At 46.2% G+C, this 11,580-nt stretch overlaps 1 protein-coding gene across 1 annotated transcript; it reads left to right on the top strand.

Moving 5' to 3' along the window:
- The first annotated feature begins 270 nt into the window (after positions 1-270).
- On the top strand, positions 271-9,918 carry LOC122748269 (polyadenylate-binding protein 2-like). The gene is given in 7 exon segments (XM_043993934.1): positions 271-451; positions 571-643; positions 689-767; positions 1,498-1,667; positions 8,989-9,162; positions 9,212-9,881; positions 9,883-9,918. Coding segments are annotated over 7 exon segments (1,383 nt in total).
- The last annotated feature ends 1,662 nt before the right edge of the window (positions 9,919-11,580 follow it).

Genomic DNA, 11,580 nt, shown 5'->3' with positions numbered 1-11,580 from the left:
CTGGGGGGGGGGTGGTTCCTGGCTTCACACCTCTCCAGGTGTAGAGCCTTAGCCCTGAAATAGATCAGACTGCACACCCAGTGGTCTAGAGGGAGAGGAGAGTGGGATAGGGCCCCAATTTCAGAAGACCTGAGGGTATGTTTTTTGGTTTGTTTGCAGCATCCCTGTCAGCCTGATCATCCTTTCCAGCCACCCAGGAAGACCCCTTTGAAATGGTCCTGTCTGCCTGCTGAGCCCTCACAAGGGATCCCGAGGAGCACCCCTGCAAAGATGCCTCCTGTCAAAGCAGCCGCCCCTGGTCAGGCAGGGGGGACCCCAGCAGCCAAGGCAGCTAAGGCAGCTAAGGCAGCTGCAAAGCGGCCCTTAAAGCCCCTCATGAGAAGTGCTAGGAAAATGAGCACTTTGCTCTGGGAGAGGAGTCGCAAGCCTCTGGTGAAACCCTTTGAACAAGGCAAGGTCTGCAGGGCCCGGCCCCAGCAAGGCAGACCCTGCCTTGCTCCTTCAGGTTTGGTAGGCAGTCTCCCAAACCACAGCCTTCTAAGAGGCCCCGACTCCTCTCTCCCTGTCCAGTTCGGGGGCCTCAGCCATCACCAGGCCTGCTGGTGCTGGAGCCTCTAGATTCTCTCTCTAGAACTGCCAAGAGGTGTGCCCAGGGGCCGGCCACTCTCTGTTCCTGAAGGCCCCATAGTGTTGTCCAGAAACCCATGGAGACGTTTGCATTCGACAAGTATATGTGTGCAAGCAATTGGGCCAAGTCAACAGCCCAGGTAAGCAGCAGAGATTCTGATTCCAGGCTAGCTTAAGGGAGGGGGGGGGGGGGGGGGGGGAGGGAGGGAGGGAGGGCGGGAGAGCGGGAGAGCGGGAGAGCGGGAGAGCGGGAGAGCGGGAGAGCGGGAGAGCGGGAGAGCGGGAGAGCGGGAGAGCGGGAGGGAGAGCGAGAGAGCGAGCGAGAGAGAGCGAGAGAGCGCGAGAGAGAGAGAGCGAGCGAGCGAGAGAGAGCGAGAGAGAGCGAGCGCGAGAGAGCGCGAGAGAGCGCGGAGGGGAGAGCGGAGGGGAGAGCGGAGGGGAGCTCAGCTCAGCTCAGCTCCTGTGGGAAAGACCTTGTATGCCCATCTCTGGACTGAGGAGAACATGGAGTCACTGGGGGAGGAAGGACCAATCCCTGACCTTCTGGCCCCTTCTCCTGCTCCCTACAGACAGTCCCCACTGGAGAGGAAGAGGAGAAGGGGTATAGAACTTCCCATGCTAGACGCTCTTCTCCTCACCTCGGACAAAGGGCTCGGTCAATCAGCTTTTCTCTAGCACCTACTAAGTGTCAGGCATCGTGTTGAGTGCCAGGGATGCCAAAAGAGGCAAAAGACATCCTGAGAATCTAGAGAAGAGCGCATGTGCAAAGACTGGGGCAGGGATGACATTGGGTGAGGTCTAAGGCTATCCCACATCCACTTGGGAGATCCGGAAGCCACTTTGGAGAGGACTCTCCTTTCCCGGCAATAGCCACAGAGGACCCCAGGGGCCCGAGTGAAGTTACTAACAGTGTTTTCCTCTCTGATCCTCATGCAGGTGCTCCTGGATGCTGCCCAGCCCACAGTGCCCGCAAGGCTCAATGTCCTGCATGAAGACCTCTTTGTTTCTAGTTCAGATGAAGAGGAGGAAGAAGAGAACGAGTAAAAGCAGATCACGAATGTGTGTCAGTGCTTATGGATAGGGGGGGGGGGTGTGTAAGATTCTTGAGCAGACACAAAGAGAAAGGACAAGAAAGAACTCTGGAGACTCAACATCATCAGGGATTTGCCATTAATAAATGTTGTATTCAGAATCCAAAGACCTAGCATTCGATTCTCCATCTTTCAATAATTAGAACATGGATAGGGTGTTTACTACGTGTCAGGGATTTTACAGTGACTATGTCTTTTATCCTCACCACAATCTGGCATTGGGGTAGGAGGTGGGGGGAGTTCTGTTATTATCCCCATTTCACAGATGAGGAAACTGAGGAAAACAGAGCTAAAGTGACTTGCCCAGACACCCAGCTAGTAAGTGTCTGAGATAATGAAGCTGTTGAAAACAATTTCCTCTCTTCTCTCTGTGCCTGCAGGCTTTGTTCTCACTTTCCAGACTTTGTGGCTTAGGCCCCAGTCTGTTTGAAGTCTCTACTGACAAAGGCTAGGGGTGGGAAGTGCTGGGGGTGAGGGAAGATTGGGACTATTCTCAATGTCACAATCAGAATCCAGCCTTGCAACTCCAGGCCTGTGCTCAGGGAAGGTGAGGGTCAGCCTTGTTCATTTTGGTTTTTACAAATATCTGTGCCCTTCTTCTGTAGGGTCCAGAGATGACACGGAGGCGTTGCTTCCCTTCTTCTTTTGAATGAAGAGCAGTACTAGGGACTGCAGAGATGTGTATGCAGGACTCTTGACTCTGTACACCCGGAGACCAATCGTTTTTGCCATCTTTTGGCCTGTGTAAATAAAACATGAACTTCAGGATTCTGAAACCTTTCATCAGCATCCACACCCCAGGTTCCCTTACTGTGTTTCTTACTGTTTGTACAAGCTAATGAGGCCACTAATGGACATGACTTGATGCTTCCTTTTTCTCTGGGAGGGGTCAAGGTGAAAGTCAGCTACTAGTAAAAGGCTTTCACATCCATTCAACAAACATTGATCATCCTTTCTGCAGAGATTATGGCTCCTAATTTAAGTTGACCATATAGTTAGAGTGTAAACATCACATAGCCTAATAACTGTCCTGGGGCCATTAGTCATATCGATATTTTTGCTGTTTCTCTAAAGTTTTCTAAGAAATGTATCATGTCACTCGCAGATAGGGATTGTTCCACATTTTGCTTTCTGAAGTAAATGCCTTGAGTTTCTCTCTCCTATAGCTAGTCTTTTTTAGAATTATGTCTAGTAATAGTCAAGAAGGGGAGCACCCTTATTTTATTCATGTCCTTATTAAGAATTTTGTGGGTATTTATCCATTGCTAGTCATTGGTTTTAGATATGTATTATGCTAACCAAGGGCAGCTACATGGCACAGTGGATGGAATGCCTTGCCAGGAGTCAAAAAAATTCATCTTTCTGAGTTCAAATCTGGCCTCAGGCAGTTAGTAGCTGGTCTTTACCTAATTTCTGCTAAGCTGTTGCCCTCTTTTCCCAGGAATAATTATCTAATTTACCTTGGTAGAGGAAGCTCTTCTATGGAAGCTTTTCATACCAGATGAAAGCACAGGTTTCACAAAATGCTGAAGAGTGTCTTCTACATTCTCTAGTTTCTCTTCTTGGGTTTATTGAACATTTTCTGCTCGTTCATTTCTCTGGCTTGATTGGAACATTGAGTCTGACACACTGTTCTCCTTTTGTAAAATTTCTAACTGGATTAAAATGTTTTTGGTCATTACTACTTTATCTCGTCATTTGAGATCTGCTGATTCTCTGCTTCCTTTGCTTCTTCCATCTTTTCCCCTTTCTCGAGTCTTTACCCTTTGTTCTTCCAAATGAATTGTCTTATCATTTTTCCTAGTAAGCCCTGGTTAACTGGCTTGAGATAGCATAAAATTTGCACAATAACCTAGGCCGTGTCCTAATTTTCATTACATGGTACAGTCCAAATGTGGACATTGGACGTCCCTATGATGATTTTGATCCTGCTTCAATTCTTTGAACGCCATCTTGTATTTTTACATACTCTATGTGTGTCTTGATAAGTAAAATTCCAAATATTACTTGCATTTCATAGTTACTCCAAATAGAATCTCTCTTTTTTTCTTCTTGCCTTTTGTAAGTAATCATAAGATATTCTGGTCATTTTTGACATTTGGAACATTGTGGACAATAGGAAGACCTTAAACTGAGAAAATGCTTTGTTTGCTAATGAATTGTTTAGTAAAAAAGATACTATCCACATTGTCCACTAGGTAGCGCTATGATCAAGGCACCATCCAAGGCACCATTTCATCAGAGTCTCAGATGTTAGTAGATAAGGATTTAATAAGTGCCTACTAAGTGTCAGTCAGTGTGCTTCAGGGACCTCCCAGATGGATATATGGTTTGGAAAGTTAAAACCCATGCTGTTCAGGTTCTAACATGTGATTAGAGGATGGCTCATATCATTTAGAAATGCAGATCTCAACCTCCATCTCACATGTGGTATTTCCAAATAAGACCTACATTCACTGGACTCAGGTCACCAGCAAACTGTGGCCACAAAGTGTGTTAGACAGAGAGAGAGAGAGAGAGAGAGAGAGAGAGAGAGAGAGAGAGAGAGAGAGAGAGAGAGAGAGAGAGAGAGACAAAGAGAGAGGGAGGGAGGGAGAGAGAGAGAGGGAGGGAGGGAGGGAGGGAGGGAGATGGGAGAAGGAAGGGAGAGAAAGAAAGAGAGAAAAAGGAAGGAAAGAAGGAGAGAAGGAGGGAAAGAAAAGATTAAAGTATGGTCATGTGCTCCTCTCTTCCCAGTTATTACCTCAGATTCCTTACCCTTGCCTTCCTTTTCCCCTCTGTCAAATAGGACTGGAGACTATTTCCAAAATGCAGTCACCTAGAAATCATAGAGAATACAATGTGTGTGTGTGTGTGTGTGTGTGTGTGTGTGTGTGTGTGTGTGTGTGTGTATGTGGTGGTGGTGGTGGTGGTGGTGGTGGTGGTGGTGGTGGTGGCAGGGGGTGGGGTTTGGGGGAAAGGCTGGTGTCCATGGCCCCAGTTTAAACAGGTAAGTCGTTGGAAGCAGGAAGAACAAAAGCTGTTGACCTATGTCTGGCTTACAGATCCAATGGGCTTTGAAGTAGCTGACAGGGATTCTCAGACCCTCCTCTTATTTTGGTCCCTGCTTCTGCTCCAGATCTTGAATCATCCATTACATTGGTCCCAGTTGGTAGAGGGTTGGTCTATGGCCTCCACTTCTAGCCTTAAGTCCATTATCAGTCTCAGATTAAATGAATTCGTTTTTAGGAATGGGCATAGCACTGTGCCTGACAGAGAAGATATCATATTCCTTTCCCATCAGCCATCTGGCTTCCAGTTTCATCACCTTAGATAAGGTTCCAAGGGACAGTAGCCAACAACCCAGGCATCTGACTTCCACAGTCTGTGGCTAACTCCTCTGGGTGGTGGACAGGAAGCCTCACGCTGACTGCCTGTTCCCCAAATAGCTGACAAGAAATCTCTCTCAAATGCAAGATAAGACGGAATAGGATGCTCTAAATTCTTTATGAACACTTACATTTCCCATATTTTAGGGTCTCATGATTTGTTTTCTTTTAAGGGAATTTCTGAACCATCGTGGCTTCCAGAGAGATGAAAGGCCATTGCTAAAAATCTGCTAGAGATATACTGTATATCCTGCTACTCTAAAAATAGTCAATTGTTTCAACTAGATGTCTTTATTATTTTTCTAGAGTTTTCTGAATAAATCGTATCTTCAAATAGAAATCATTTTGTATCGTCTTTACAGACGTTTATTGCATCAGTTTCCTTTTTATTTTTTACTTATTTCTTTGCAAAGATGGGAGCTCAGCTGAATGAATCAATCCAATCACCTGACTCTCTTTTAAAGGAGAGTCTTAGTGAGAAGACATTTCAATACAACAACCAATCAATCAAAGTCTTTATGGTAAACATGAAATTAGTCTTTGATCAAATGAGTGATATTGTTTTGAACATTCCAATTGTCTAAGGAAACATAATTACTCCCCATAGGTTTTCTATAAAATAACAGTTTCAGGTCTGAGAATTGAGAGTGAGCTCAAACCAGACAGAAGTATTTGGGGATAGAGGTGGGATGGAAAAGGGTGGGAGGGAGGGGAAGGGGAGCACCTCACCTTCAACCTCAGCTGAGATCGCCTTCCATTCTTCACTGTAGGAGGGTCTGAGTACTCCCAAATGGGGAATGTATAATAATTCTACAGTTTATATATAACATAACACAACATAACATTTACAGCTTATTATAATTCTGTTTTGAATACTAGTAGAGTCCATGGAACACCTGACAATAGCATCTGCTTTGAGAAACAAGGATAAATTTCCAGTTACCCCTTTGCCATGCTTGTTGGATAAACCTGAATTTGCTTTCCCTGGGATTCTTTATGTATCGGGGAGAGAGTGTGTTTAATGTTAGAAAGCAGTTTTTTCCATCAAGTGTACCCATGCTACAAGCTCAATACATATCCCTTTCTAAAAGCTAATTAAGTCTGGCTGATTAATTGATAATCAACCTATAATTGTGGAAGGAAAGCATACCAGTGTGGGCCCCTAGGTTATATAAAGGTAGAAAACTATCCCTAAGCCCTGAGAATTATCCCTGAAACTTTTAGGAGGGATACAGAAACCTTGCTCTTGAGACTCAGTTTGTCAGTGTGAGGGGGAATCAGCATATCCATCTCAGAGTGTGAGCTTTGTCTATAATGAACTCTCCAAGAGTCACAGCTAAATACTTAGTCTCCAAATATCTAGTGTTTTTCCACTAGAAAAGGCTGCTGAAAAGTGGGTAGGGGCTCAGCTAGGGGGCAAAGTGGATAATGCACCAGCCCTGGATTCAGGAGGACCTGAGTTCAAATCGGACCTCAGACACTTGACACTTACTAGCTGTGTGACCCTGGACAAGTCACTTAACCCTTATTGCTCCACCAAAAAAAAAAAAGTTGGTAGGGAGGGATAGGACAACAATGTGGAAGGGCAGTAGAAATGGGTAGGGTCTAGAGAAAGCTGAGGCAAGAAGAGGGTGACATGACTGGATCCCTCTCAAGATGGAAGCCCTAAAGATGACCAACTGTGACTGAGCAATCAATCCTGCCAGTGTGGGGTCAAATGGATGGTGGTTACTGTTGGAAAGATTATGAGTTAAGTGGATTTTTGGGACCATCAGGGGCAAGAAACTGACAGATATTTTTATCAGGTTGTGGCAAGCCCGAAACCAATTCTGTCTTGCTACTTTGGCCACGTCCTGCATATTTCTGTCTACTCCCCCTAGAAAACATGTAGAAAAACCTACGAAGAAAGCTATATAGTGAACAAATCTCCTGCTACTCAGTGCCTTCCTCTTACCTTAGAACACCTGCACCAGAATCAGATACAATTCCAAGCTTCGGTGTCTCGGCAAAGTTAGTAAGATTCCCAGGAAATGGACTGGGGAAAGAAGAAATGTTCCAAGTTGATGTCCGATGTCTAACATGGGCACCAGTCACATGAACGATAGATTTGGGTGGGCTAGTTAGGGGGTGATGGGGAGAGAGAATGCCCCCAAGACCCCACAAGGGTTGAGTACTCTGCTAGTTAAGAAGAAATGGCCACAGGCTGGGAAAGAGGCTAGGCCAGCAATTACAAAAGAAGCATGGATATTGCTAATCATTTTACATTATATCACCAAGTGATAGCTGCTGAGGCACAGCAGAATGAGAGCAAGATTTAGAATTAGAAAAAGACATGCAGAATACAACCTCCCAATAAAGAGTAGAAGAGCAGAAAAATAACTCTTTACTTTAGCATGTCAGTTTGCCAGGTTTAGAGGGTGTCAGTTACTAAGAGTTAATAGTAGAGTTCTCCTAATAGCTAAAATATGGGATCCTGGTACATGAACCCCCTGAGAAAATGTATTCAGATGAGGGTGGGAGGTTGGAGAGGTCAAAAGCATGCAGACCGTTTGCAATCATATCAAGTTAGACTCATATTAAGTTTTCCTGGTATTAACCAGGCAAAACAGGGATGTATTGGGAATGACCAAGGCTTTGCATCCACAGCACAACCTATCTGGAGCCTCAGGGATTATACCCCAGGACAGCCAATAGATTTAGTAATGAGATTCCACGAGAAATTAAAGGAATCCATTCCTGGGTGGGTAGTTAGGTCATAGCTTAGTGGAGAAGATGGAATTGTTATTTGGGTCCAAGGCTGAGAAGATGAGTGTTAGCATCATTCATCCAGCACTATGACAGACATTATATAATACTGTATCCGTCAAAACTCAAAAAAGATTTTGTAGAATTAGAGAAAAAGAATGATAAAATTCATATACACTTAACACTTACTACCTGTGTGACCCTGGGCAAGTCACTTTACCCCAATTGCCTCACCAAAATAAAGAAATCAAGAAAATAAAGAAAATCCCAAAGCCCTCCCTCCATTCCCTGTTCCCACTTCCTCCTGCTCCCTCCAAAGCCAAATTAAAAGAAAAAAAGAAGAAAAAGAAAAAAACACCAACCCCCATTCCCCCAAAACAAGGTGGTGCATTTTTGTTGTTGTTGTTTTTGGGGGCATTGGGCGTTAAGTGACTTGCCCAGGGCCACACAGCTGGTAAGTACTCCAACTAAAGGAAAATGATGTTTTACATGCTGCTATTGCTTGCTTGATTATATTTTATTTTAAAATTTCACCAAAATTTCACCAAAATGTCCCTTAAGGAGATAGTCACATAGTATGCTTTCTCTCAGGGTTTTGACTGTTTGGTCTTGGTATGGAGGCAGTATTTGGAAGTCATGGAGTCAAGACTCAGAGCAGAGGGATAGATGAGTTGAAGAATTCAGCATCCCTTTTTCTCAATACCTTAGCAAGGTTTTGTGATAAAGATGCAGATAAAACCTGGAAAAAGTCGCAGTCTTCAGAAATGTGATGAAGACTCTGCTCTTGCCATCATTGTCTGAGTGACCTAGGACAAGCCTCAGTCTCAAAGAGGTCAGCTAACCATCAAGTGTGGAGTTCACACCCTTCTTGAGGTGTGAATGTCCTTTGGGAAGAGGTGTCAACCCTGGGTTTGAAAGGTATATATTCTCTGACTGTTTAGTAACAGACATGGTTTCTGACTCCCTGGAACCATCGGTATTTTTTTTTTTTCTTTTTGCAGGGCAATGAGTGTTAAGTGACTTGCCCAGGGTCACAGAGGTAGTAGTTGCCAAGTGTTTGAGGCCGAATTTGAACTCAGGTCCCCCTGAATCCAGGACCAGTGGTTTATCCACTGCGCTACCTCGGTGCCCCCAGCCTCCATATGTATTTTTAAAAGTCTATTCAAGGCGGCGGGCGCAGCGGGCGGTCGAGGCTCCGGGCCAGGGTGGGGGCTCCATCTTGTGCCCGGGGCCTGGGGGGAGCCCGGGGAGGGGCCCCCGGCCGACGCAGGGGACTACGGGAATGGGCTGGAGGCAGAGGAGCTAGAACCTGAGGACTTGCTGCTAGAGCCCCAGGACTTGCTGCTAGAGCCTGAGGAATTGTTGCTAGACCTTAGAGCTAGAGTCCAAGCCCAAGCCCGAGGAGAACGCGCCCCGGCCCCGTGCTCCCCCAGGAGTTCCCGGCTTTCAAGAGGAGGAGGAAGAGCCAGGCCTGGTTCAGGGCGACCCGGGGCACGGCGCTATAGAGGACCCGGAGCTGGAGGCCATCAATGCCCGAGTAAGGGAGATGGAGGAAGTGGGAGCGAAATTGAAGGAGCTTCAAAACGAGGTGGAGAAACAGATGAACAGGAGCCCACCGCCAGGCAATGCTGGCCCCGGGATCATGTCCATTGAGGAGAAGATGGAGGCTGATGCCCGGTCCATCTATGTGGGCAATGTTGACTATGGTGCCACAGCAGAAGAGCTGGAGGCACACTGCCATGGTTGTGGTTCAGTTCATCGAGTTACCATCCTTTGGGACAAGTTCAGTGGACATCCTAAAGGGTTTGCCTATATAGAATTTTCAGATAAAGCTTCGGTGAGGACGTCAATGGCCTTGGACGAATCTCTTTTCATAGGACGACAGATCAAAGTGACACCAAAACGGACCAATCGGCCGGGGATCAGCACCACAGATCGGGGTTTTCCGCGTGCCCGCTATGGTTATGCCAGAGCTACTAACTACAGTAGTTCACGCTCTGGATTCTATAGTGGCTTCAACAGCAGACCCCGGAGAAGAGTCTACAGAGCCCCGGGCCAGAGCGACTTCGTGGTACTCCCTTTACTAAAAAAAGAAACAAACAAACAAACAAACAAAACCCCAAACAATAACCAAAAAAGTGTGTATTAGGAGGAGAGAGAGGAAAAAAAGGAAAGTCGGGAAAAAAAGAATTAAAAACAAAAAGAAAAACAGAAGATGACCTTGATGGAAAAATATATATATATAAAGAAAAAGATATACTGTGGAAGGGGGGAGAATCCCATAACTAACTGCTGAGGAGGGACCTGCTTCTGAGGGTCTAGTCAGGGGAAGCGCTCCTCTGGGAAAGGGACAGGCGGCTGCTCATTCACTCTGGGGGTTCGAAATGGACAAGCCTCGACTTCCGCAAGCTGTTTCCTACCCCTCTCCTCCCTCCCTCCTCTCCTCATTTCACCCACTGGGGCTGTTCAGGGGTGAGGTCAGGATGGTGGGAAAGGTTTTACATAAGGGTATGTAAGGACACAAAACTGTTCTGCTTGTTACCCTCCCTCCATCTCTTCCCTGTTCTCCTTCCTGCCTGCCTCTTATCCTGCCAATTATCCCCCTCCCACCTCCCCTCTGCCTCCCTGTCCCTCATCCCTGGGACGACTTTTCCTGACTCCCCAGAGATTCTCTGGCGATCTATTTTGTTTCCATTTGTGTTTCTGTTTCTGTTTTGAGTGTCTTTCTTTGCAGGTTTTTGTAGCAGGAAGATCTCTGATCCTCTCCCAGAGGCTGCAGTGTGAACTCCCCTTCCCTCTGGGGAAATGCGCCATCTTGTTTGGGGGACATGGGGGTAGGTGTTTTTTTCTTTTAATTTGGTTTTGGAGGGAGCGAGGAAGTGGGAACAGGGAATGGAGGGAGGGCTTGGGGATTTTGTTTGTTTTTTTTTAGGTATTTTCAAGGGTGGGAGGAGTTTTTTGTTTTTTAATATGCGTCATGAATAAAATGAAAAATGTTTTTCGAAAAAAAAAAGTCTATTCTCAATTCAGAACTCAGCCAGAATGGGTTTAAACTTTCCAAGGGACTCAGTGGTGCTGTGTCTGGGAGCTTCCCCTGCATCTCACCTGGAGATTAGCATGTTCTTTGAACACAGCTTTACCCTGGCAGACAACCCATGAATTACACTTTCATATCGGTTCATTCATCAGGTAAAATTCTGCCTGTTGCCTGGGGAGAAGCAAGGCAGCTCAGATGCTCCATGTCTCCTCTTGATGCAGAAGTTCACCAAGACATCAAAGCCCTTCTGTGGTCCCTCCAGAAGACTGATCCTCTCTTCAGGTCAATGCGTCTCTGCCTCCATTTCAGGTCCTCACTGTCTCCATTTTCCTAACTCAGGTTCCTTCTATTAACCCAACATTAGATTTTCTGTCTGTCTTTTCTGGGGCATCTGCTTCCCTGGGTTCCTGTCTGTTTCCATCTCAGTGTGGGGGTGTTGGTTTCTGCTTGCATGGTGGGCCCCCTTCCCTTCTGTTCCCCTGCCATTCCTTGCCTTTGGCCCAACCTACCTTTCCATGCCTAAATGGTGGCCAGAGCTGTGTGACTGTAGGCATGCTGCTGCCTCTCAGGCTGACACCTCAGGGATCCCCATGATGCTGTTCATCCTCCTTATCTGGAATCCACAGGTGAGTCCTCAGGGGAAGAGATTTCAGTGTTTCTGGAAGGTAGGGCTGGGTCTTTTCACTCCATCTGGGATCCTGCATTAAAGAAA

This window comes from Dromiciops gliroides, chromosome 3 (genome assembly GCF_019393635.1).
Source record: "Dromiciops gliroides isolate mDroGli1 chromosome 3, mDroGli1.pri, whole genome shotgun sequence".
NCBI lineage: Eukaryota > Metazoa > Chordata > Mammalia > Microbiotheria > Microbiotheriidae > Dromiciops > Dromiciops gliroides.
Note: the sequence above shows the minus strand (reverse complement) of the source record. Positions and strands in the feature narration are given on the sequence as shown.